Genomic DNA, 27,585 nt, shown 5'->3' on the forward strand with positions numbered 1-27,585 from the left:
AGTGTATAACAAAAAACAACATAAATGACAACTATCACTGTTTGACGAGCCTGAAATGTATTAATGTGTTGCAATAATGTAAACTGTGTTGAATAAAATGCACACAAGTTTCGTGGTTAGTGTACATTTTGTGTCAAAAAGGTGCTTTGTGTTGATGCAGTGCGGCCATACATAAAGAACGCTGATTGGACAACAGAGCTGTCAATCACAGGGCTCGAGCTCCCATTGGCTCCGAGCGAACGGCTGCCTCTCTCCTATTGGTTACTGTAATCCGTCAATCACATGCAGGGAAAACCTACCCTAGCTGCTGATGTCACAGCTCGTTACGCCATCTTTGTTGGGGAGCAGCAGCAGCAGCAGTCGTGTCTAGAAAAGGAGGATTACAGTCCAGGTACATCTAACGGTGCCTTGTGTTCTCATCTCTGTGAGCTGTCCGTTGAACGGGACACTTGCTTTATCTCACACACACACACCATGTCGACGGAAAACCTGGACTCCGACACGCAGGTGGACTACGAGGACGAAAAACAGGTGGGTTCCTTCTCTCTCTGCTGTCTCAGTGTTGTTGGCTAACCACCGAGCATGCTAACACCAGCTAGCTTAAGTAAACTGTGTTTGCTCAGCAGAAGCAGGGGAGACTTTAAAGCTGGGGTGAATATATATGTGTGTCTGAAATGTCACCACTGTGTCTGACCCTGCTGGAAGAGCACCTTGCTAGTGTGTCACTTTGTTTTGTCCCCTTGCCTTGTGTCATTGGCTGGGAAGTCCACAACAGCTCGGGGCCTCATTGGTCTGTCCTGGAAGGGTCTGAAAACATGCCATGACAGGCCGAAAGTCACTAAATAAAGGCAGTAATGTGGCTAATTAAGTAAGTGGTCTTCGATCCAGTGGAGACGCATGCATCAGGGAGGCCAGTTTAACTCTTAGTCCTGGCTGTCACATGGCCTGAGACTCCAGATGGTCTTCCCCCCCTGTCTGTGACAACATCTGCAATGTGACAGAGGTAGTTCCGCATTTCCACAGTGTCATAACAACGACAGAGATGTGCACTTTTTTTTTATCAGACTACATTATGGGATAGAAAATGCATCCAGTAGCATAGGGCCTGCTATTTATGTCTGCTGTTTTTGTGTCGTAGGATCAGTTTGCACAATGCGAAAACAGGCTAACAGGATCCAAAAGTAAGCTAGTCTGCAGAACTCTGTGAAAAATCTGGAAGAAATTGGGCCTGCAATATATTATACAACATAGACTGCATTATAATGATGCAAATGTGATGATAAATTGATGCATTACTTGTGTTAACAACTTGTTTTTCCAGGCATTTTTCTGCACTTATTTGCACAAATTGATAAACTTCACTGATAGCTACCTTCATTTTTTTATCTGACTGCTTCAAAAAGCATGCTCACTATCCTGAGGCCTGTCATATGCAAGCCTGCATGCATGTTTTTCTCACCTGCATGCATCACATCAGATCATTTTCAATCCAGATGCCCTTCTTAATGTTTATTTTGAGCCTTTTTATGTCTTTATTGGAGGATAGGACAGTGGTTACACTAGGAACTTGGAAAGAGAGAGAGAGAGAGAGGGGGGAATGACATGCAGTAAAGTGCTGCAGGTTGGAATCAAACCTGTGCCGCCCATTTGGAGGGCGAGGCCAAACCTGTGCAGCCCTGAAGCGCTCCATAAAACTGTAAGATATCAGATAAGGCCTTTAGTTGCTTGATAATTCACATATCTTTATTGCCAGTCTTTAAAAACACCTGGATGTACATGACAGATGAATAACACATGTGGATGTTACACCTTGTCCTTGGGTTTACTTTACTGGTTGCACAGCAGGTTACAGATTGGCGCGTCTCCTCACACACCTATTGGCCATCCCTTACCTGTTGTAGTGTGAAACAGGTTTGATGAGGCACTGGGAACAAGCAGAGGCATTATTGAGCGACACTCGACAGCATGGAAGCAACATAAACTCTCAGATATGATCACAACACGTCCATTCGGTCGGCACACGCTGTACAGGGGGTGAGGGATTTCATAACGCTGTAATTTCAAAGATATTGAGATTACTAGTCTTCCAATGAGAGGCACAGCTGACTTGACTGACAGGCGGGAACACTGTAGCCGTTGGCGAGGAGGCTCAAAGCCCGCCTCTTTACGTCACAATCGCACGACATCAGCAATATGGCTGCCACCGACTATTGGCCAGATCCCAGAAACAGATGGGCGACGTCACGGATACTACGTCCATATTTTATACAGTCTATGCATACAGCTAATGTGAGCTGCTTCTCTAGTGTGCGACCAGACTTGCCAAACACTCTTCCCATTGATGCTGGAATGAAAGAGTCGTCATGTGGGTTCAGTTTCTTTCCACAGGCTCTGGAAAATCTGTGGACAGGTGTTAGCTTGAGGTCAGACTCTGCAGGGCCTCAGCTCTTTCAGAGCGTAACAACTGAGGACACTGAAACAAGCAGGAAGTCAAACTTTGAAACTACCTCAGGTTTCTTTTTTCTCCCCCTGTTCTGCCATTAAAAACCGATCCACTGGTTTTGGGTTCTGCCGCCTCCCTGCATTGGGGTCAAATATAGTATCTCATAAATTTCTCCTCATGAACCCAAGTGAATCAGCACACTCAGTACCACCACCCCTCCACCCCCTTCTCCTGAGGGACTCAGTTCATTGGCTTCCATGTCCTGAGTCACATTTTCGCCCCGGCCCTGGCAGGCTGTTCCAGGCTGAGTGCCCTATCTCGCCTGCACCGCGTGTTGCCCGGGAGCTCCAGGTGTGTGTGAAGAGAGTGCAGAAATGGCCTCTGCTGTAGCTGTTCATGCCTGTACACCTTCTTTAACCTGACAGAGTGTGAATGTGCAGTCAGAGCCAATGATTCACATTCACCTGCACAAACAAGGTGTGTTCCGATGGCTTGAATTACTGACTTCAGTTTACACCTGTCAGGGACTTGAATGGCTGGTACCTTCCAGTTTGGCTGGTGGTGTTAACGAAGAGCAACACAAACGTCTGTTGTGTATACAAAAGGCCACCTCATGCTTTTGTTATTGCTTCCTGGCGTCTTAAGAACCAGAATGCTTTGTCAACTTCATTCTTTGTGACCTCAATTTCAGGATTCTTTATGAGTGATCATAAAAACGTCACCAGTGAATGCAGATGAGAAGACAGCAGGGATTAAACTGTGAACTTTGTCATCAATGGCTTCTTAAGTGTTACACCGAGGACACAAAAGGCGCTTTTCAACCGGAGGAACTTTACCCCTGAACTACGTGCGTTTTGACCGGTGGAGCCAGGTTCTAAATTTAGTTCAGGGGTAAAAAATCTTCCCCCTAAAAAGCCTCTGCTCTGGGGTAGTACTTTTCAAAGGTCCCAGGACTTTCGGGGGGGCAGGGCCTGCAATGCTGAACGTGTCTGATTGGTAGATTAACCGCAGTGTTTTTATTCCGACCTCCGTCCACAATAACATCACACACATCTGTGATTCTCTTGATTTCTCTTTCTTTCATTAGTTTTTATTTGTTCTATCTTTTTTGTATGTGTGTGTACTTTTCAAAAGAAGAAGCTGTGATTCTCTTGATTTAGCAGCTTGTAACAGTAGTCTTCTCTCAGCCCACCGTGAATGCGTCTCTCCTCCCGGTGTTCCGGTTTTAAAAGTGACCCTGTAAACTGTAGACCTTCAGCTGAACGTGTCAGTGTTTGTGGAGTTTACACAGCTGTTGAAACACAGAGGGAGTTCCTGGGAATGCAAACTAGTTTAGTTTTTATTAAGATTTCCAAATATCCTCATCAGATATTTAATGATCGTCTAAAGACGTTTATGAGGGATGCATCCGGCTGGGAGTCTCCAGTTAACAGGGTCGCTGTTTAAACCAAAACGCCGGCCGATCTCTGCCACGGCTTTTTGAGTTCAAAAGGATTTTAAAGCCGTGTTGAAACGTCTTTGCTACTCGCGCTTATCTCCTCTCTCGTGTTGATTCATTCATTGCTTTTTCCATGTTTTAACCGCAGGCGCAAAATTTTCAAATCTTTTCATGTTTTTCTGCTTTTGGAGCACAATTTCAAATTTGAGGAAAACTATTTTTTTTCGACAGGCTCCGGGTCAACTTTTTTGTCAAATTTATTTTTGTGAAAAAAAAATGTAATTTTTTTTTTTCAAACTTTTTTGCCAATTTTTTTTTTTATTTTTTCAAATTTTGTTAGTCAAATTTTTTTTTTCAAAATTTTTGTCAATTCTTTTTGTCAAATTTTTTTTCCCAAAAATTTTTTTTTCAATTTTTTGTTTTTCAATTTTTTGTTTTTCAATTTTTTGTTTTTCAATTTTTTTTGTCAATTATTTTTTGATAAATTTTTTATTCAAAAGGATTTTAAAGCCGTGTTGAAACGTCTTTGCTACTCGCGCTTATCTCCTCTCACGTGTTGATTCAGTGAATCCATCTGTGATGAAATATAGCACCATCTAAAACAGACCAGCTGAGTCTCTTCATGCTAACAGGCTAACTGTTGTGTTGCTCATAATGATACCTGCCTGTCCGTCTGCTTCTATGGTGTCATCTGTGATGAATGGCATTCGTCTTTGTTTTACTGCCCTCTACTGGTCTGGTGGTGTAGTGCATTTACTATTTTTCCCCTCCATACATCACTGGCCTGATTTGCACAATCTACCCAGGACTTCAGCCCACGGTCGAAAAGCAGACAACAATGGGGGCACAGGAACCTTTTAGGTCCGGGTAAAGTAGTTCTGGGGGCTAAAAGACCCCAGAACTCTTGGTCGAAATGCACCTTAAGTCTGACACCTAGGACACAAAATAAAGCTTGTCATGTGGAAACTTATCAAGAAGAAGAAGCGGTTTACTGCCGTCTTGATTATCACACTGAAAGGCATGACGAGCTGCTCTTTCAGGTTTCTAATGTTAACTGGCTCCAGTTTATTATTGTTAAAGAGTGATTATGATTGCCTCATATTATTGCTCCATGCATAGATCATTTGCAAAGACAGATAAGACGCTGTCATTTAGAAAAGGAGACCAGAAAGCGAAGTAAACACAAAGATCACAGATGAAGTGATCCCTGTTCATGTCTGAACATGCTCTGGAAATAGAAATAGCTTATGAGCGTTAAATTATACAACCATTCCACTCTGCCGTATGTCATAGCTGCTTTCAACTCTTCATATCGGCAATACAAAAGTAGAAGGTGAGTCATTCTCAGGTTGTCCTTATTCCCGTAACCTGCTGACCTCCTTCATGTTTTTATTTGTGATCTGACGTTAATGTCAAAGGATGGGTTCTGGTATTCCCCGTGTGACTGCAGCACTTTGAGTCCTTGCTAACTTTGCTCTATCATGACGCTCGATGCCACAGGCAGAGGACTTGTGATGACATGTGTGGATCAGTCTGCTCTCAAATGTTAATTAAAGACGCAAGCGGCAATGAACGGGCCCTCGCACACCTGCAACCACCACCTGATGTGCGCCACGGCCTGATGAGCAGCAGGTGTTGCTGTGTACCGTAAAAGTATGCACCCCTACTTGGGGGGGCCATTTTTCACATTCAAAGCTAGGTGGCGCTCCTTCTGTTGGTTTTAGGATATGGGTGCAAGAGGCTTTTTTGTGCGCCCTGATGCCCTGAATATGCATATTCCAAATCGTGCACATAGCTCAAAAAAAACTCTATGGGGAGGTTTTTTTTACCCTTTTTTTTAATCCTTAAGGGGGTGCTATGGAGCAGATATAGAATTTTTTGGACAAGAGTTCCAAAATATATAAATGGGATGCGCGGCCGATGCGTGTGGTCGATTTGGTGAGAATCTGTGCATTTTAAAGCCCCCAAAAATCCATTTCCTGTTTATGGCGAGATATGTGCATTTGATGCATCGCCTGAATGTCTGCCACGCCCACAATTTTTAGATGTCTTGAAACTTTTCGGATAACTTTGAATCTTCAATGTGTCTACTACAAAATGTGCGTGGTTTGGACTTGATCAGAGAAAAGGACTAGGGCCAGATCTCTTAAATACATACCCTTGCCAATCAGGTGAAAAACTGAAAGAAAAGAAAGATGGCCGACTTCCTGTTGGGATTTCACTAAGACATTATGGATCTTTTTTGTAGGTCTTGGCCTGATAGATATGTGAAAAAGAATGTCATGCATGTAAGTTGAACCGTGTTGAAGGGATGCCCAGTTGGAAAGAAGGGGGCGCTATTAAGCCATTTTTTGGGACTTTTTGCACGGGACCAAAAGAATATCAAGAGTTGTTGAATTTCAGTACAAGCTTCTAAAAGTCCTTTTCAGGTTTGTTTGTTCCAAGCTTTGTCCTCCTTTTAGAGGTTTCTCCTCTCAGGCATGATGGGGAGAAGAGACTCTGTAATGAAAGAACAATCACACTGTGACTCATGCTAACATAAAGTAGCTCCAGTTCCCACCAGTCACTGTCGTAGCTTTAAAGCCCGGCTCACAGCAGAGCGTTTCCAAGTGCTGTTTTGGAGTGTCCGTGTTTACCCCCCGGTAGATGTTTCTGCAGGAATGTCGGTGTTTCAGCATTTCTGGGATTGCAGGCTTGACCGTAAACGAGCGCCTGTCACACAAGCATCTGGTCCAGCTGTGCTTCCTGAAGACGTATGATGAGCTGAACATGTGAAGGGTCCCTGTTTGCTGCAGAGGAGAGGTGTTTACCTCCGTTTGTTTTTGTCTCCACAGGACTGTCAGGAGAAGAATGCGAACCCAGTGAAGGCGGAGGAGGCCAAGCTGAAAGCCAAGTACCCCCAACTCAACCACAAGCCCGGAGGATCAGAATTTTTGATGAAGAGACTACAGAAAGGGGTGAGTGACCATGAGTATAACGTGGCCCGGGATGAGGACAGGGAAGTGACGAGGATGTGTCTCATTAAAAACTACAAACATCACGTATTTGAAAGTGTTTCAGCTCGTGCTCTGTGATCATTTAAAGGGTGATTCCACTATTTTTAAACTTGAGCTCTACCTTTACATCATTATGACGACTTCATTGAAGTAGGCTCTCTAAAGGTGTTTGTTTTTGCCTCTGACAGGCTCAGTCTGTTACACGGGACTTCCACCAGATCCGTGTCTGGTCCGTCTCTGATCCGCAGCAGTCATGCTGGAGTCATGTGACCGAGGTTTCCCGCGATAATTACTGCATTAATTAATATCCGACTCCTCTCCTCATCCATGTTGTCTTTCTGGTCCTCTGAAAACCTCTGACCTGATGACTCCAGGCCTGGCTCTGACAGTTTTTTTGTTGTAGTTAAAGGTGACATATCATGCAAAATGGACTTTTTAATGGTTCTCTACCTGAAATATGTGTCCCTGTCTACTTTTTGTTACGTAACAACAATATCCGGTCTGTCACGGAGTCAGAGCTCGGAGTTTGTTCAGCCCATAGACTGTATAAAATACAACTCAACCCCTCCTCCGTTTTTCATTACCTGCACACGTGTGCTAACAAGGAGCTTAGGAGGGAGGCATGCTAGTTGTAGGCTGTCTTAATAAACACAAAGGTCGCTTTGACTCCCCACGTCTGCAGATTTGAAGATCTAGTGGATGATTTTTATTTATCATGGATAAGTGCTAGCGCTAGTTAGCATAGCCACATAGCTACATGTTCATAGCTGTAGCTGTAGCTGTGTAACAAGACACACGTCTACATACTGACAAATAAAACAACAAGAAACACAGAATCTGTGACCAATCCTTCAGAAAGGTCCTGCCTTTCTGGCAGAGGTCGGTTTTACTCCACACGTCTGCAGATTTGAAGATCTAGTGGATGATTTTTATTTATCATGGATAAGTGCTAGCGCTAATTAGCATAGCCACATAGCTACATGTCGTAGCTGTGTACCAAGACACACGTCTACATACTGATAAATAAAACAACAAGAAACAATAAATCTGTGACCAATGGTTCAGAAAGGTCCTGCTGCAGGCGCCTCTCCGTCAGGGTCAGATTCTGGATCAGATTCAGAGGGTTGAAGTAACGTGATCTCTGAGCAGCCGTGTATATTCAGCCAACATGTAAACATTAGATCAACGTGCTGGAGAGCCGAGGCCACATCCACTTCCTGAGGGGGCGTGGTCAGAGAGAAAACAGAGTGTTCTGAGGAGGACTGAAGAAGAGGGCTTTTCAGGCAGACCAAAATCTGATTTCAAAGTGTTTTTTTGAGCATAAACTTTAAAGACATGTCGCTGATGGTCTTGTTTGCTATTGAAGGTCATAAAGAGGCATCGGTATCATTTTCAGTCTGTTTCTTAGCCAGTTCAAAACTCCTCACAGGGCCTTTAAGGACTTACAAAAGATGTTTTTTCAAAGTCACATTTGAGGTTAAAGAGCCTAGAAAATGCCTGTGCAACACAAACAAAAAATGCATGGCTTAATCTCAAATCCAAAGAGAGAAATGTTACAACTGTCCCGGGTCTCCCTACTAATAATTGGCATAATCATTTATTTGGGTTTTCGGCCTTGGTTTCCTCATTTTTGGTTTTCGGTTGCAGCCAAGAGTTTTCATTTCAGTGCATCCCTAATTACAACCAGACACCAGTAAAAACAATGAAAAATTTTACTTTTAAAATGAGAAAATATTCAAAGTAACTCTTAGATTTTTCCTCAGTGAAAAAAAAACAATAGGGTTCAGGTTTAAGAATCCTAGACTTACTTTTGACTAAAAACCACAGAGACAAACTGACAGTGTTGTGTTCAAAGCAGCCCGGAGAACATCCTGTTTTTATTTTACAGCTCCTCTGTATACTCTGTTTTATAATGCTGCAGGTATCTGACTTCATATGAACACATTAAGATGTTTTTAGATCATTTAAAATGTGATATGAAGAGTAGAAAGCAGAGGTGTTCTCCAAAAGTTGGCATCCTGTAGTCCTTTCAACAATCCTCCGAGGCGAGATCAATCGAAGCGGAGAGGAAAACCTCTTCTGAACACGGTTCATCCTCTTTGGTGTTCAGAACAACAGATGATGTTTTACCTGTAATGTGAACAGCAGGAGAAAACACACACCGCTATCTTTCTCTCTCTCTCTCTCTCTCTCTCTCTCTCTCTCTCTCTCTCTCTCTCTCTCTCTCTCTCTCTCTCTCTCTCTGTCTCTCCACCTCTCTAACTTTCCTTCATTTGAGAAAAAAAAAACCCTCCTCCTACGCCGACTGTATATGGCACTGAGAACTTCCACCTCTGGAGATTGTTGAAAGTCATTGTGGGAAATCACTGACGAGGAGGAGGAGTAGCTGAGGCGGGCGGAGGGGAAAGCCAAAAAGTAAATTCCGGCACTTAATCACAACAAAACTTCCAGAAGGAGGATCAGAGAGTGATGAAATCTGAGAGAGGACATTTCTGTTTCTCTTTCTTTTTAGTGATTGATTCTGCACAGTGCAACCTGATTGCTCCATAAGATGTTTAATATCACAATCCCACTTCTTTGCAATAATGCACCTCAGGGGAGTTTCCTTCAACATGGACTTAAACGCTGGAACAAAAGATCCTGATTGGTCCTGAAAGCCTTCAAAGTCGCTCTGATGTCAATCAATCAATCTTTATTTGTATAGTGCCAGATCACAACAAACGTTATCTCAAGACGCTTTTACAAACAGAGCAGGTCTAGACCACTCTATGTCAAATTATGGACAGAGACCCAACACCAAGACAGGGTAAGACTCAGTCTGACCCCACCTTAATCCACCATGAGCATTGCACATCGCAGTATTTAGCTAGTTACTAACCTGATTACTGAAATGAAAAAAGTGTGCAAGAAAGGCTCGTAATGAAATAACATTTAAAAAGAGTTCATACTCACTATTATCTAGCTTTTGGCAGAGCTACTTTACCACTACATCCAAAATCATCTTCTTCTTCTTCTTCTTCTTCTTCTTCTTCTTCTTCTTCTTCTTCTTCTTCTTCTTCTTCTTCTTCTTCTTCTTCTTCTTCTTCTTCTTCTTCTTCTTCTTCTTCTTCTTCTTCTTCTTCTTCTTCTTCTTCTTCTTCTTCTTCTTCTTCTTCTTCTTCTTCTTCTTCTTCTTCTTCTTCTTCTTCTTCTTCTTCTTCTTCTTCTTCTTCTTCTTCTTCTTCTTCTTCTTCTTCTTCTTCTTCTTCTTCTTCTTCTTCTTCTTCTTCTTCTTCTTCTTCTTCTTCTTCTTCCTCTTCTTCTTCTTCTTCTTCTTCTTCTTCTTCTTCACACTCCTGATTAACATTTTCACATCATGATAAAGACATTAATTTGAAAACCTGTCAGCTTTAAGAGTTCTTGTGTTTCTTCTTTATTGCCGTCTTGCAGAATTCCCAGTGCTGATGATTCAGAATGTGATTAATTTCTGTGCTATAATTAACACGTTTTAAGATGGAAGCTTGGGGCCATAGATAAATGGATCTTGGGCCGCGATTGGCCCCCGGGCCATACTTTGGACATGCCTCCACTAGATCTTCAAATCTGCAGTCGTGGGGAGTAAAACCGACCTTTGTGTTTATTAAGACAGCCTACAACTAGCATGCCTCCCTCCTAAGCTCCTTGTTAGCACACATGTGTGCAGGGAATGAAAAACAGAGGAGGGGTTGAGTTGTATTTTATACAGTCTATGGGCTGAACAAGCTCCGAGCTCTGACTTCCTGTTACAGACCGGATATTGTTGTTACGTATGCAAAACACTGAAAACTGAAACGGCTGGTTTCACACACATTTACAGAAAGGTGGAGAAATCAGAACAGGGGCAGAATGGATTCTTTTACTTTTCAGGAGGTTTGTAGACAGGGACACATATTTCTGGTAGAGAACCATTAAAAAGTCCATTTTGCATGATATGTCACCTTTAATATTTTTGTACTTCAATACTTGGGATGCACAGTATTCCATTGTAAAAGTCACTCACTATACATCTCTTATCTGAGTTCTGTGACTTCTAGTGTAAATTTGCCATATTTCTGTCTGAGTCTGGTCCGTCTCTGATCCGTCACGGCACCAGATCTGATAGGTTTCTATTCTAGTCAATGTGTTAACTTCCACGTGACTCCAGCTGTCCGCCGGTCCTGCTCCGTGCTGCGTTCTGAAACCGTTGGGTGTTGACGGACAAGAGAGCACGGAGCCAGACCGCAGAGGATCGGAGATGGACCGGACACGGATCTGATGGAAGTCCTGCGTCAGATCATTGGTTGCCTGATTGTTCCAGGGTTTAGAGACTTCTGGAAACACTTTTGACCCAGAATAACTTTGAAAACTCCAGAGTTGCATTCCAGTGAGTGCTTCAAGTACAGAGTTCATCTTGTATAAATGATGAAGACTTCGCTGATGAGGGGTTTTTAGTCGCCGCTTGTCCTTCTGTGGTGTCACACGCCTCTTATGTGAGATAAGGAGATGAAAGCCTCTTTGTACGGTAAACACAGAGGTGTGCCACAGATTGATCAAGCTTCATTTCTACTTTGCTCTGAATTCCCATGACGTGATCCTCAGAGTAGGGCAGAGACTGAAAGAAAGACTGCAGACTCATGATGCTTTCATTCTACATGTGTGTGTGTGTGTGTTTTGTAAGAGAGACATGTTGTGTTGTTTTCTTTGTCTCTAAAGCTGTCGGCGTCTTTTATCTCCTCCGCAGCCAAAGTACTTCGACTCGGGCGACTACAACATGGCCAAAGCCAAGATGAAGAACAAGCAGCTCCCTGTGGCGGGGCCCGACAAGAACCTGGTGACCGGCGACCACATTCCCACGCCGCAGGACCTCCCCCAGAGGAAGTCCTCCTTGGTGACCAGCAAACTAGCGGGCTAGCTGTCCGCCGTCTGAGAAGCAACCCAACCCCCTGGGGCTCCCGGCAAACGTCCCTCCTCCTCCTCCTCCTCACCCATGTCCCAAATATTGTCCACCCCACCCCCCCTCTCCTCCTTTTTTATCCCCAGGCACCACTGGCTTTAACATGTCAGGCAGAGTTGTATAAGTTTAAGAACTCCATTTTGCTTGTATGTGGGCGGGGCCGGGTGGGAGGGATGAAGGTTCAGGCGATCCCACGAGGTCGCGGCCTTCTCTGCCTTCCCACCACGCACAGCTCTGCCCCCTCTGCGCACTCTGCTCTACCGCCTCCTTTATATCTTGGTTTTCGGTGTTCCAAGATGCATCACAGTAGGTGTGTGTCATCAGGCAGGGGTTGGATGGGGTGAGTTAATGCACTTTGTAGTCTGTATAGTATGCCTTTTGTTCTTTTTTTTTTTGCATCCTAAATGACACCAAAATAATGTGCGAAAGGGAGTTAGGAACCATAATCGCAGCACGCTCTTTTGGTTTTACGTCCATGTTGGTGGCTTGCTTCAGCGGGGAGATGTTTAGGGAAGAATCATCGCTTGCATACCAAATCTGTGAGTGGGCAGCCGCCTAGCTTAAGTTCTTTATTATTCACTGACACCACATTGGGAAGTGGTGAACGTAGGATCGCTTTCATCTCAACTTTTACGTCGAACAAAACCTGACATCGTCTGCTGCCGCTCAGTCAAACAGGGACACGAAAACCCCCACGCTTTGTTTCCTCCTCTCTCCGCTCATGTTGCTTAAATATCAAAACATGCTGCATGATTGTAACTAAAGAGAATTTAATTTTCTAACAGAAGTGGAGCATCTTCTTTGTGCGAGGAAGTATTAAAAACACACACACACACAAGCCCCTAACACTTCCTTCCCTCCTTTCCTGTTTGCTGTCCTGACAATCCATGTGTACACACACGCTCCGGTTAGGGGGCGCAGGGCGAGAGCCAGCTGAGTATATCCTCATCTTATTTTTAATGGCCGGGAACCCTGCCAATACCTGAGCTCCGTCTTAGCTCAGCCGCCGTTGAGTTGCATCAAGATGTGTGTTTACTATGAGCCTAAAAGATTTGCAGGGGGGGATTGAACTCCCTGCGTAGAGTATATATATATATATACGCTTCTGTAAATAAACTTCTAAAAGCACGTCATTTGTGATAAGCTTGGCACTTTGAGGCCCAGACCTGCTAACATGCCTAAGAGATGGTAGTGCTAAATACACGCATATGGGATCGGATCTGGAAAAATGTCTGGCTTGGGGAGTTTTTCTGCTTGAACCATCAGAGCCAAACTTCACATTTCACACTGCAGCTATCATCGTCAGACTGTGGGGAGAGTCGTCGTGAGGAAAGCTGGAGCCTTGAGCTGCTCCGGCTCACGCAGGGTTTACCCGCCGCTCATGTAACTTACTTTGGGTCATCTTTGAAACACTGGTCTCACACGCGAACAGACTTAAGTCCCTTTTGAAAAGTAACCACAGTCAAAGCCTTCACGGACAGTCCGGCGATGCAGTGAATGTTTTTACACATTTGGGACTTCCCAAAGAATCTCTTATTTTAGCTGCTTGACAAACTTTCACTTTCCACTTTCTGTTGGAGTTTCCTCAACTTTCAGAATCCACTCGGCACAGTTTTTGCTGTCGTATTCAAAACACTAACTCAAGTAAAAGAATACTTTACTCCCCTCCAAACCTAAGTTGCAGTCTAGACCTACTTTACAACCAGCAGCATCCTCTGAAAGCATTTCCTCTTCACAGACACTGCTCAGACTGATTTTTGATCTCAGAGTAAACAGCAGGCAACCTGATAACCACAGGTGTCAGCACAGCTCCTAAGCTCATCATCACAGGCTTAAAGTGGGACACTGCATGCCTGAAGAACACGCCCACTGCACCCTTGGCAAAACAGCAAGAGATTTTATAACCTGTTTAGTGAAGTTTGAGCCCGTGCTCTGCACTCTGGTTCCATCGTATATATGTGGTTCGACCTCTGTTATTGGGGGTCCTTGCTGTCGCAGCTTTGAGTGCATGCGGTCCATGCATTCAGGAACTTGAGAATCCGCCTCCTTGTATAATAACGCTTCAGGGAACCTTCACAGACGCACACTCCACCACGTAGGCTAGGTGATAGGGTGCATGCACCGTCACACTCTCCACCCTCCACCTTCGTCTTCACTCAGACTTTAAAAATGTGTCAAATTAGCAGCGGGCGAAAAAAGAACTGACCTGAGCGTATGTGCTTAATCTGGTGTTGTATGAATGCATCGCTGTTCTCTGTTTTAGCCAATGTAAATAGAGTTCGACAGGAAGGGACGTTTGTGTCCCCCCCCCCTCCTCCCGCCTGCTCTTCACTGTCTCATAGATCAATGGTTCCTCTCTCCTTTCTGTTAACACTACTTCTGCTCGATCTCGGTGAGGTGCAGAGGATATGTGAATCTGTATCATATGAAAATATGTGTAAATGCTGCTGATTCAGTCAAAGACAAATCTAAGAGATGATACCCTGTAAAGAACACCTGTCCTCTTGATTCTAATAGTTCAACCCTTCTCCTCCTCCTCAAGCGTCTCTGTCAGAGTCCTAAACCAACCGCCTGTTGTAAAGTCCATTAATTTGGGACTGGGGTAAACCTCAATGTCAATTCTGCCACTATGTTTTTATGATTCGTTGTTCAAAGCTCAAAGAACACTCTGGAGAACTCTATGTCACTGTAAACGACATGAAAACACTATTCGGCATCACATTCTGTTGGAAAAAACAAATATTGCTTTAAAAAAAAGGGTGATAAAGCTGCAACATGTTTATAGAAACAACAGTGGACAGGAGGTCTTGAATGCTACTTGATGTTTGGCTTTGCACGGAGCAGTTCAACGAGAGGAATTAGCAAGGGTGTGTTTGAACCCCGACTCACAGGGTGTCTCTCGTTCAGCTATGTTAATTAAACACGTGCCAGAATGTATAAAGAACTGACAGGCTGTGTGCTCTGAAGTACTTTTGTGCTGCTTTTACCTGACCTGTTCTCTTGTTGTTTTTTTGCAAAAAAAAAATTGTTTCTTTTTTTTTTTTTTTTGTTTCTTGTGTTCTCTTATTGCATTATAAATAAATGTCATCCTGGCCCGAGTTAACTGCAGGGAAATCAGAGGAACCCTAGCTTCCAAGAAAAAAAAAAAAGGGTTTACATGGTAAAGAGGATGACTGGAAACACAGGAATGATTTTAAGACTTCAGAAAGTACTCGAGTACTTGGAATGTTTCAGTTGTGTGGGAGTAGGTGAGAGGATTTTTGTCAGTATTTGAAATAAACTTTTACATTAATAAGATGTCTTTGTATTTTCTTTTAGTACTTTGGACAGGTCTATTTTGGAAACACAGGGTGTACTACCCTACATTAACCACAAGGGGGAGGCACTTTATTATTCTATCATGACCGGATGAGAACAGAAGGTTCCTGCTTTTTCAACCAACAATTGAAAGTTTTGTTTATGTCTCAATCAATCAATCAAGCTTTATTTATAAAGCATCTTTCATACAAATCAATGCAATTCAAAATGATTTACAGCAATTGAAAAATAATAATAATAATAACAATCTAACATATCATGACTAAACAAAGCAGAAATGGATATAGAAGTATAGCTAATAATAATAATAACAAAGTTTAGAAAGTGCTTTCCATAAGCAACAAATCAACAACAATGCAAACATATCAGCATTCATATATGAGAACAGACATTTGCTATGATACTGAAAAATAATAGGATAAAAGGTACTCAGAGATTATTTATATAAAAGCTCGTTTATAAAAGTGTGTTTTGAGAAGAGATTTAAAAGACAATACTGATTGGGTAAGCTTGATTTCCTCTGAAAGGCTGTAAAAAATAATGTATATAAATAAACAACAAAGGCAAACAGTTAAGAAATAAGTAGATATAGGATAAAACATGACTAATTAAGACAATAAAAAAGGTAAAGATAAAAGTCTAATATGGATAAAAGCATTAAAATAGCAAAAATTACAAATTAAAAGAAGTTATGAAAATCTAGAAAGTAAACACAAAGAGGTGACAGACAAAGACCCTGCTGTTCTTCAGCCTGAAGAAGCCTGTCAATATATCTTTGTGAGATAATAGAATTGATTAATCACAATCTATACTTACAACCCTTAAACTAAACAGATTGTATTGTTAAAGGGAGGCTAGATGTGTCATTCATATATATGATGTTTTATCACAATCATGTGTGATTATTTGTAAGCCAGGTTGGTGTTTATTTTTTGTTCCTCTATTTTATAGCCAGGTCAGAGGAAGTTCCCAATTATTGATTCATATATCAGGAGAAGAAGAAGCTGTATTAATTCCACTTTATATATCAATATGCTTTTCAAGATTCAAGATTCAAGATTCAAGAAAGCTTTATTGCCAAGTGAGCTCACACACACAAGGAATTTGACGTGGTGATTGGAACACTGGGATGGGACTTAGAAGACAGTAAGGACAAAACAAGACAGTAAAGACAAGAAATACAAATATTAGATAAATTCTAAATAAAAATAAAAATACTATCTGTACAAAAAATGGTATTAAACTCAAATGAAATACAGTTTTATGGTTTTAGAGCAAAATCGTTAAAACTGTACTTATGGGTAAAACTATCGACTGTTTGTCTATCATTTGCATATTTCTGTTATTGTTGTGCCATTTCTCATTGTTTATGTTGTCGCTGTGGTGACTGATTGATTGTTAGACGTGCTTCCGGTAATGTGCCGCATACTATTCATAGCGTTATTGATGTCATGGAAAAATACAAAAATATCTTGTTAATTAATCACCGTGTGTGAACTTCCGGTTTTATGTTTGAGCTTCAGAACAATCATGAGAACAATAAATAAATAATATTATATGTTTATAAGGGAAGCTTGTTGAAGAAACAACTCAACTTTATTTATAAAGCACCTTTCATACAAAAAAAAACATGCAGCCCAAAGTGCTTCACAGAATAACAGAGACAGAAAAAAACAGCAATAGTAAAATAATAAAAGGCATGATAATAAATAAAATACTTAAAAATGAAATAAAATTAATACTGTGAAATTAATAAAACAAGTAATAGTGGAAAGAAAAGTTAAAAATAAGGTAGTGTTAACAAGATCAGATCAATACAAGATAAATATATGTTAAAGCAATAAGTCAAATAATTATGATTAAAATAATTAAAATAATAATAAAAAAGACGTTATTTTTTTATTTCAAGATTTGTTTTTTTATTGGCAAAACGCAAGCTTTACAATACAGGTCCAGAATTTCAAACATATACATATATATACACATACAAAAAATAAATACATAAATAAATAAATAATATGTTCATACATGAAATTAAATAATAACTATATATATACTGTATATACATACATACATACATACATACATACATACATTACATACATACATACATACATACATACATACATACATACATACATACATACATACATACATACATACATACATACATGCATACATACATACATACATACATACACACACACATGCATACACACACACAAATAAATAAATATAAATGATAATAATGTTAAATAGAATAGTTGTATTTATGTACTTCTAATGAGTAAACAGGTAAGTCATTTTGTTATTGTTTTTATTTTTTCCTACCACTTTGTCAATTTATATTGTTTTCATTTTGATTTTGTTTCCTTTAATGTAAATTCGTGTATGTATATAGATATATATATATATATGTCTGTGCGGTGTCCTTGAGTGCCAAGAAAGGCACCTTTAAACAAAATGTATTGTTATTATTATCATTATCATTATTATTATTATTATTATTATAAGTAGCTGAATAAAGCAAGACGTTATTTTAGAAAGACGTTATTTAAAAAAAATAAAAATAAAATTTTTAATCAATGAAGGTAATTTAATTTAAACATTAAAAGTGTTTTTGAATAAAACTTTATTGTATGAGTAAATAATATTTTTAATGTAATAATAAAAACCCAAAAACCGAAAATGAGGAAGTTCATTTTGAAAACGGTTTGTTTGGGGGAAGTTGTTCAGGACGTTGCTTCTTACGTAAATCGATGACGCTGCACGCTGACGTACCGGGGGCGACATTTGGTTTATAAGGCAGCTGTACTGACTGCCTCCACCTCCGTTTGAAAAGTACCCTGCAATGCAAAATGAGTAGAACTAGGCTAGCATTTTAAGTAACACAGGCTAGCTTTAATTCTCTACCACTAAATTTAATCAAGTAACAGTAACGGAAAGAGAGATTTGAGACAAAATGAATATAATTCCTACGAAGCGGGCAGCCTTTAATGTAACCACCGGAGTCATGAGCGTTTATTTCCCACAAAATGGCGGCTTGGAGGGACACTTGTGCCCAGGAGCGTCCGCGCCTCAAGTCGACATGGACTCGTCTCTAGACTCCCACAACGTGAACGTGGAGGCTCCAAAGCGACCCAAGGACCTGGTAGTGACCTCGGGGAAGGGGTTTTCAGCACAAAAGAGGCTCCTGGAAGATAGCCAGGACATGGAGGACGGCTCTCTGCCGTGTACTCCCGAGCTTCAGTCGGACAGTGAGGCCGACGTGTCGAGCTGTCCGTCCGGGTACGAGGTGCTGGAGAACGACACAAGGCAACTCCTGAGCCGGTTCTTCAGAGAGTATTCTGGACACTCCAAACCAGGGTGGAATGAAAGCAGGGAACTATCGACGCTGAAGAGAGTCGTGGAGGGGGTTTTGGAGAAGCACAGATACGCATACAATGGTGAGTGGTGACGGTTTATTGTACCAAGGCTTCATGCAGGCAGCTGCTGCTAGCTTTAGCATGTTGCAAGCTGCATGCTAGCTTCATTTAGTGTGAATATTAGTGCTGCAAAGGGGGGGAAAATTACAGGTAAATTTCCATTGGAAGTTAAGCTGGAGAATTTATGGTAATATTCCAAATTGGAAACTTCATGAATGTGAATGAATCCAAAATAATGCAATTAAAACAGATTTATTTGTAAGTAGAACTTTATCAAGTGTTAAATATTGTATTGAGCAATCAATTCTTTAATTGAAGAACAAAAACAGGAATTTTGAGGTTAATATGACTCATGCCCCCCAGACCCAGCCTATTCAAAAATTAACAAAAATGCAATCCCCAAAAATGTCCCATTCAACATGCAAATAAAAAAAGCATGATCTCTGAAGCTTCTCAAGCCTAGCCTGTGCAGGATTCTAGAAATCCTCTGTGCATGTGATTGAGGAATAGCATAGATATTCAACTTTGCATGAAATGTTTGTTTTAGTCAGGATTATGTTAAATATTTAAGTTCCATATTCTGAGCCAACCTACAATTAAGTAACTTCCTGGTTTCTTCCCATGGAAAATTCCTGGAATTTTGCAACCCTAGTAAATAATCCCCACAAAAGAAGTGCAATGCATTTTTTTAATGATAATTTGCACGTTTGCACACCTTCAATGCATTTTTAAAAATATTTCCTATTATCTATGTTGCTGATATCATCCCCTTGCATGCTCTTTATTAATATAAGTCATTTCAATGCTGTCTTTGTCCTTCCTGCTGCTGTAAAACACATTTCCTCTTATGGGAAAATATCTGAATCTGCATAATAATTTCAGGGAAACAGAACCTGAGTATTTAAGGTGCCTTTCATTTCCTCTTATGAGGCCAAACTACTTCTGGATGAAACTAAGGCACTATTTTTGGAGGAAATGGCACACACAGGCTTTTTAATTCACCATTTATGAGCAAAATGCTCCACAATAAAGTTTTTTTCCTTTTATAAATGCCTGTCACTTAAACAGTGCAATGTTTCATCCTCTTTAAAGATGCATCCTGTTTCACAGAAGTGTAATTGCACAGACAAGATCAATTATTTATGCATGTCTTCTTTCTTTTTCCAGGTATGATCAACAAACTGTCTCTGGACGACAGAGGGGAAGATGCCAGTTTTGTCAGTGCAGTAGCAAAGAGTCTGTTCGCAGATGGCACAACGAACTGGGGCAGGATTGCCAGCCTGATCGCGTTTGGAGCAGCTGTGTCTCAGTATCTGAAAGAGAAGGGCAGGGGGGACTGTGTGGAGCTGGTGGGACAGGAGATCTCAACATACCTGCTGACAGACCAGAGGGACTGGCTGGTCAAAAACAACTCCTGGGTGAGTTATGACTAAGAGCTGAAAGACCGGATGTAGAAGAAAGAAACGGTTGCATAACTGCCCTCGTTGTGCAATGTAGTCTACGTGTCAGGCTAGAATGAGTCCTCGCCCTCTGATTCTAATTTTGTTTTAATCCCTTGTTTCCAGGATGGCTTTGTGGAGTTCTTCAGAGTAGCAGATCCAGAGTCCACAGTGAGGACGACACTCATGGCCTTTGCAGGGTTCGCAGGAATCGGGGCAACACTGGCCCTGTTGATCAGGTGAACTTAAGGACACATAGAGACTTTCTTATTTTTACACCTGGAACAAGAAACAGAGGAATCTGAAGCCAAACTGCTTGGATGTCCAAGTCAGAAGTGGCACCTCCTCTTCTTGGACCCTCTCCCTTCCACACCCATCCTCACAATAAGAGACTCTCTGACATCAGCCAACTTTAAGAATTAGGATTATTTAATTTAAAAAGATTTTATTTTTATAATAAATGTGTAAATGTCTGTCGCAACAAATTAAAGTGGTTACAGGCAGATTCTTGCTTGATTGCTTTTTCAATACAATCTTGTGCTGATGGTGTTCGGAAGACATGGAAGGGAAAGCTGCCGTGCCCATTTGTCCATTCGTGACCCCTGGCTGGATCCCTTTGTATGGACACCTCTACTGCGCGCGCGCCCGAGAGAGAGAGAGAGAAAGAGGGGTGGATTTGCATTAATGTTGCGCTACTTCCTTGTTATGAAAATGTTGGATCTGCAAAGAGATGGAGCACGCCACATGCAGGACTTTTTGTCTGGAGAGTTTGAGTCCGTCGTGGAAAAAGGAAACGAGGACTGTGAGGTGAAAGGATGTAGACTGTGTTGAATGCCTGCACCGAAAGCTGAGACTTCAGTTTGTGGAAGTAAAGAGGGGATTACAGACGATGAAACATAGTTCAAATCCAGCTGTAAGCTAGCACAAATCTGTATAAAACAATAAAAAGCAGTATAAATCACATGTTTTGACCTTTGGATATGGTCTCTCTGTCAGGGGTTGAAGGTTATACACACACACTCTGTTGTCATAAATGGAGTGACCTCGTTTTAAACTAACTTTAACACCTCCGCACATCTAGGTCTTTGATGTTCATTCACACCACGCCCACAACACAAGGCCACAGCTTTCGTTTCCTAGAAATAAGATGAGGCTGTGGTCGCGCCTCTCTGAGTCGCTCAGCTGCATATGCAGGTTTTTTTTTTTTCACGAGCTGCAGTTGAACGGGTTGTTATCTGCAAAGAGCTGGTGCACAGCAGAGAAAAGCAGCCGCACAGGCTCTGTTGTGAAACTAGGTTAAAAAAAAAGAAGTTGACAACAGCCTGAAAGTTTCACAACAGTGCTCTGTGTGAGTCTTAAGCTGCCTGGAGACCAGTGAGAGGTTTAGAGGATGGTACTGGACTGTCTGTTTAAAGTTTTATGAGTCTTGATACTAAAGTTCAGTCACATTCTCTCAAACTAAATTAAATCTATACAGAGGAAAGTTTCTAGACTGGACTGTCCTTGCGGTAACATGACCCTGTTCTCTTCTGCTGCGGCTTGTAACATAAACATAGAAACACATCTACATTTTCCATTCACACTCTTCTTCTAAATGTCATTCAAAACCTTAAACCTAAACCACTCCAGCCTCAGTCAGCAGGATCCCCGGTGATGCTGCTTCGCGGCTGCACCCTTGTTTATTCAGATCCTCCCTGTTGTCTCGGGTTACAGGACAAACACAACACTCAATCGAAGCCTTAGGAGGAAATAGAGAGGAGCTCCTCTCCATGGTGATGATCCACAGCAGACCTCCTGGTGTCCTCTCCTGCTGCTAATGATGTTAGCAGCCACCACCCAGGTTACCCTGGCACAGCTCGGTGTGTGGAGCATGCTGCTGCTGCTGCTCTGAGGGGAATTCAGGCTGAGGCAATTTTCTTGAGCGGTTTGCACCATCCACCGGTGGATTGGGGGGTGTGGAGAGCACAATGGTGTCTTGGGGCTGAATATGCAAAGTGCATATATCTCTGAACGGCTTTGATGTTGCCAATGTGCTTATTAGAGACATACATTATTGAAGTGGTTGCATACATTACTCTATTTTCTCCTCCAACTAGAGCCGTAACGAGTTTACTTTGTTTCATCCATTTGTATTTAAAGTTCATTTTATAGGAGCTCAGTGAGAAATGCAAACAACAAAACAATGCTGCAAAACACAAAGCATTCCCGCAAGCACTGCATGACTTCTGCATGACTAACATCAATCAATAAATCAATCAATCTTTATCAGTAAAGCGCCAAATCACATCAAATGTTATCTCAAGACACTTTCACAAACAGAGCAGGTATTGACCGTACTCTCTGAAGTCATGAACAAAGACCCAACATCAAGACAGGATCAGATCCAGTCCCATCTTACAGACAGGACTTGGTCTGGTCTCATCTTGATCCACCATGAGCAGAGCACTTTGCAGCATTTAGCAAGTTACAGTGGCAAGGACAAACTTCCTTTAACAGGCAGAAACCTCCAGCAGGACCAGACTCATGTTAGACACACATCTGCTGAGACCGTGTTGGAGAGAGGGATAGAGGGAGATGAAGAGAGAGAGAGAGATGATAGTGGGGAGACGGATAGTAGTAGCTGGAACCTACGAGACAAGGGAGCTCAGGGACTCCAGAAAGGTCTATGGTTAGTAACTTTAATGGGACAGGAAGAGTGAAAGTAAGTGATGAGGGGGTTGGGGGTGATATAGGATCCCAGTGTGTCAGTCTAAGCCTATAGCAGCATAAGTAAGAGCTGGTCCAAGTCTGATCCAGCTCTAACTATAAGCTTTATCAAAAAGGAAAGTTTGACTCTTAAAAGTAGAGAGGGTGTCTGCCTCCCGGACCCTGACTGGTAGATGATTCCAAAGGAGATATGCCTGATACCTGGAGGCTCAACCTCCCATACTACTTTTAGAGGCTTTAGTTATGAGGAGCAGGCCTGCATGTTGGGAGTCTAGCAGAGCACTTTGCAGCATTTAGCAAGTTACAGTGGCAAGGACAAACTTCCTTTAACAGGCAGAAACCTCCAGCAGGACCAGACTCATGTTAGACACACATCTGCTGAGACCGACATCCACACCGTGCATTTAAATCTGTCTGCTGAACTAGTACAGTTCGACTCATGACCAGCATGGTGATTTTGGTGCCATCGTATGTTTGCACTTTTGGAATTTCAAAGACTTAAAATGTATTTTAAAGGTCTGTTGTTGCAAATTGCATACAATTGAACCAACAGCATGCAACTAGAAGGAAAACACAATGACCAGAAACTCTCATCCGCTTCCAACTTGGATTTCAAAATAGATTACTCCTTAAATCAAATGTGCAATAATAGAAAGAAACAGAAAGGGCGTCGAGGTGCAGGTCACACGTGGAAAAATTAAGATTATCTTCACTGCTTGGCCTCAAACCGAAAATAAAACATGCAGCTGGAAATGTCAAAAGGGGAATAACAGTGGACTTGTTGGACAGATTTCCAGCAATTTTTCGTGGCAAAGAAAAAAACAAGGTTGAATGAGGAAGCTGAGAGACAGAAGCAACACTTAAGCTGTCACAAAAAGAAACGAAACAAAGGAGTTAAAAACGTGTCAAACAAACAAACATAAACACAATAATCCTGCACCAACCCATAAAACACACAAACACAGGACGACAGCAGCCTCTCCTCTGCCTTTGTGCATATTTAAGATCATGTTAAAGACTTATATGGGTCACTCTGTGTGAGAGAAGCCGGTTTGAGCCAGCACAACAAACATAAAAAGTGCATTTCCTTCACATTTGGTTAAACAAACTTAGATGTGAAAGAGACTCTGCAGAGACTGAGCTGTACAGTAACACTGGAGAGCTGGTAGAAACCCTCGGGCAGGTGATCACATTCCCATCATGGGATAGTTAAAGGAGTGGTTTTAAAGCTATTGTCTGTACACATACTTCACATTCAGAGAGTTGGGAGTATTGATTATATCAAGCTGCTGCCCAGCCCAGGAGAAACCAAGCATGATTCAGGGCCAGCTTATGTGAGCAAGTTCCTGAGTGTTAAACTCTTTCAGAGTATAACTCAGTCTGTGAACCTGTATGAGGATGTGGGCTTTCTGGTGGCTCCAACAAGGAAGTCTTTCTTCTTACATAAGTATGAAAAACTCTACAGGCAACATAACAAAACATTTCAGCACTGTATAAAGTTGATTTCATCACGATTCGTTACTCAAAGCTTCCTTCATATATGCGCCTCTCAAACAGAACCAGCCTTCTGCACTTTATTTGCAGTTTGGTAACTTGAGCTCTGAGGAACGGCCTTTTCACGGAGTCACAGCATTGGCTGTGGGCCTCTCCACTTCCTCGTAGCAACAGCCCGCCCCCTTGAATTTAAAAAAAGCAACAGTTTCTGGGAAGTCAGCTGACGCACAAGTTTATCTTTAACAGAAGTACTCATGAGCCGAGGTACTTGTTAAAGGCTGCGAATACTCAGAATTCAGACCCTGAGATGCAGAGATAGGCCTGGTCTGCGTAGTTTGCAGCAGCGCTCTGCTAAATGGTGAGATGAGAAGTTAAATTAAGAAGTTGGGTAAAGTTTTTTGTGTTTGCAGAAGAGAATAGAAAGTGCCAGAGAGCAGGTCTAAACTCCCAGAAGTCTCTAAAGCAGCTTCATGAAGAGTGTGTGTTTCCATCCTGACCTCCAGTCTTTGCTCTTTAAGTCAAACACAAACTTTATGTAAAGAGTCCTGAGGCTGTCTGCTCAACTCGCTCCTGTAATAAGCAAATCATGTCTTAGTCTAGTCTCTCTAGTGTCTTAGGGCTGAAAGGTATAAAATTCCTGTTTTTAGACCACATGTATCTCCGTTTCCCAGAGACCCACTGTCACTAAATGTAGCTAAAACCTCACACATGTATCAGGGTTTATTGATTACTCCCTGCTGGTGAAAGCTGTGGTCAGGGGCATCCTGTTTCCAGGTTCTCCTGCTCCAGGGTAATTTATTCTATCATTCATTTTGCACAAAATCCACTCAGACCATGCAGCAACCTCCGGCCGTGAGAATTGAAGCCAATGCAGAAGTGGCAATTTCAAAGATATTAAGATTACGAGTCGTCCAATGAGAGGCACAGCTGACTTGATTGACAGGCGGGGACACTGTAGCTGTTAGCTAGGAGGCTCAAAGCCCGCCTCTTTACCTCACACTAGCTCGACAGCAGTTTTATTGAGTTCAGCATTTCCAATATGGCACCCGCCAATAATTGGCTTCAAAACAGCGCTTCAGAAACAGATGGGTGACGTCATGGAGACTATGTCCATTATTCATACAGTCAATGGCTCAGACTCAGAGTTGATCAAACTAGACTTTGGTGGTCCTGACACTCCCTCCAACCCTCGCACAGAACACGTATCCCCCTCAGTTTGTAACCAAAAAACCACTAATAAGTAGTGCTTACTGATCATAGACCTAGTCTCTTGAAGCGCTGTTTTGAGGCTGATCGTCGGTGGGTGCCATATTGGAAATGCCAAACACAACCAAACTTCGTCAGAGCTAGTGTGAGGTAAAGAGACCAGGCTTTAGCCTTTTTGCTAACAGCTACAGGGTTCCCGCCTGTCAATCAAGACAGCCGTGCCCTTATTTAGGCAAAACTCTTAAAGGTGACATATCATGCAAAATTGACTTTTTAATGGTTCTCTACCTGAAATATGTATCCCTGTCTACAAACCCCCCGAGAATGAAAATAATCCATTCTGCCCCTGTTCTGATTTCTCCACCTTTCTGTAAATGTGTGTGAAACGAGCCGTTTCAGACTTCCGTGTTTTTGTTACGTAACAACAATATCCGGTCTGTAACAGGAAGTCAGAGCTCGGAGCTTGTTCAGCCCATAGACTGTATAAAATACAACTCAACCCCTCCTCCGTTTTTCATTCCCTGCACACATGTGTGCTAACAAGGAGCTTAGGAGGGAGGCATGCTAGTTGTAGGCTGTCTTAATAAACACAAAGGTCGGTTTGACTCCCCACGTCTGCAGATTTGAAGATCTAGTGGATGATTTTTATTTATCATGGATAAGTGCTAGCGCTAGTTAGCATAGCCACATAGCTATATGTTCATAGCTGTGTACCAAGACACACGTCTACATACTGATAAATAAAACAACAAGAAACACTAAATCTGTGACCAATCCTTCAGAAAGGTCCTGCTGCAGGCGCCTCTCCATCAGGATCAGATTCTGGATCAGATTCAGAGGGTTGAAGTAACGCGGGTCTGTGAGCAGCCGTGTATATTCAGCCAACATGTAAACATTAGATCAACGTGCTGGACAGCCGAGGGCACATCCACTTCCAGAGGGGGCGTGGTCAGAGAGAAAACAGACTGTTCTGAGGAGGACTGAAGAAGAGGGATTTTCAGGCAGACCAAAATCTGATTTCAAAGTGTTTTTTTGAGCATAAACTTTAAAGACATGTTTGGGGAACTCTAAGACCAATATATGTTGATGAAAAAAGCGTGATATGTCACCTTTAAGTTTAATATCTACGAAAATACAGTGTTATAAAAAATTCTTTATCTGTACAGTGTGTGCCGATAGAGTAAATTAGCTATTCAGACTAAACTCGTCTTTTGAACCAGGTTGTAAACATGTTTATTTCTGCTGCAAAGATCGTCTTCTTTGAATTGGTGTGTATGTGGTTTCCTGTGTTTCTGCAGCCAGCCTCAAGTGGACACTCGAGGAACTGCAGTGTTTAGCACTTCTGCATGGGCTTCATATTTTGAGAGCGGATGTTGCCGCTTGGTACTGGTTTGCATTACTGTAACACTTCTGACCAAGAAGCAGAACTGTACAGAACACCGGTTGCTTCGTATGAATGTTATCATACCCCTTGATTTTTCCTGCAGATTCTTCACATGAGCTCACCTGGGGTTTACCCCCACATTAGGGAGCGGACAGAAATATTCTGGGTAAAGTTGGGGCGTTGTCTTGTTTGCGTTCACACTTGAAACTCACCTGGGTAATTTTAGGAAGTTTTCAAGCATTTTGGTGAAAGTGTGAAAGCAGGTTTTGTGTCAGCCTCATTGAATCAATGAATACAAACAACACTCCTGCTCAGATGAAGACTTCTTCCTCTTATACGCTGGATATAACATAACCAATGTGGTCCCATTAAACAATGTTGGTAGGAAGTGGACAATATGACTCGGGAACAGAAGGGGAAATAGTGACTGCATTTCACATCTGGTCGGATATTGCATTGGAGTCAAAGATCTTGAGGGCTCACTTTCAGATTGAGGTGATCTCTTGGTCCTCCTGTCTCAATATCTGGGGGAAGAATCTGCACTCTACTTCTTAACTCCTTTGCAGCATTGGTTATTTGTGTTCTGTGAGAACCAGGCAGCATTTGAGAGAAGAAGAACTGCAACTAAGTCGTACAACCGAAACCACATTTTCTGATCAGGTGTTAAAAAAGTGGTGCACTTGATTTTCCAGCACCTCAACTCACCTGAACTTTTCTATTCATGTCTTTATTCTGTAATGAAAAGCAGTTATGAACCTGGAACCAACACTTCTTTGTGCAAACAC

At 41.9% G+C, this 27,585-nt stretch overlaps 2 protein-coding genes across 2 annotated transcripts; both read left to right on the forward strand.

The window, feature by feature from the left end:
* Window positions 1-267: 267 nt before the first annotated feature.
* Window positions 268-15,123, forward strand: ensab (endosulfine alpha b). Its single transcript, XM_034697147.1, has 3 exons — window positions 268-531; window positions 6,716-6,838; window positions 11,616-15,123. Exons 1-3 carry the CDS (start codon window positions 283-285, stop codon window positions 11,784-11,786), a joined length of 543 nt encoding a protein of 180 aa, XP_034553038.1. The 5' UTR covers window positions 268-282; the 3' UTR covers window positions 11,787-15,123.
* A 2,798-nt stretch (window positions 15,124-17,921) lies between these two features.
* Window positions 17,922-20,973, forward strand: mcl1b (MCL1 apoptosis regulator, BCL2 family member b). Its single transcript, XM_034697634.1, has 3 exons — window positions 17,922-18,592; window positions 19,739-19,989; window positions 20,137-20,973. Exons 1-3 carry the CDS (start codon window positions 18,109-18,111, stop codon window positions 20,251-20,253), a joined length of 852 nt encoding a protein of 283 aa, XP_034553525.1. The 5' UTR covers window positions 17,922-18,108; the 3' UTR covers window positions 20,254-20,973.
* The last annotated feature ends 6,612 nt before the right edge of the window (window positions 20,974-27,585 follow it).

Source organism: Notolabrus celidotus, chromosome 12, assembly GCF_009762535.1.
Source record: "Notolabrus celidotus isolate fNotCel1 chromosome 12, fNotCel1.pri, whole genome shotgun sequence".
NCBI classification, from domain to species: Eukaryota; Metazoa; Chordata; class Actinopteri; order Labriformes; family Labridae; genus Notolabrus; species Notolabrus celidotus.

Excerpts from the sequence above, each read along its gene's own strand:
- ensab (XM_034697147.1), top strand. The coding sequence starts at position 283 with ATGCAGGGAAAACCTACCCTAGCTGCTGATGTCACAGCTCGTTACGCC. Across the intron at positions 532-6,715 it reads ACTACGAGGACGAAAAACAG|GACTGTCAGGAGAAGAATGC; the intron begins GTGGGTTCCTTC and ends TTGTCTCCACAG. Across the intron at positions 6,839-11,615 it reads TGAAGAGACTACAGAAAGGG|CCAAAGTACTTCGACTCGGG; the intron begins GTGAGTGACCAT and ends TCTCCTCCGCAG.
- mcl1b (XM_034697634.1), top strand. The coding sequence starts at position 18,109 with ATGAATATAATTCCTACGAAGCGGGCAGCCTTTAATGTAACCACCGGA. Across the intron at positions 18,593-19,738 it reads GCACAGATACGCATACAATG|GTATGATCAACAAACTGTCT; the intron begins GTGAGTGGTGAC and ends TTCTTTTTCCAG. Across the intron at positions 19,990-20,136 it reads TGGTCAAAAACAACTCCTGG|GATGGCTTTGTGGAGTTCTT; the intron begins GTGAGTTATGAC and ends CCTTGTTTCCAG.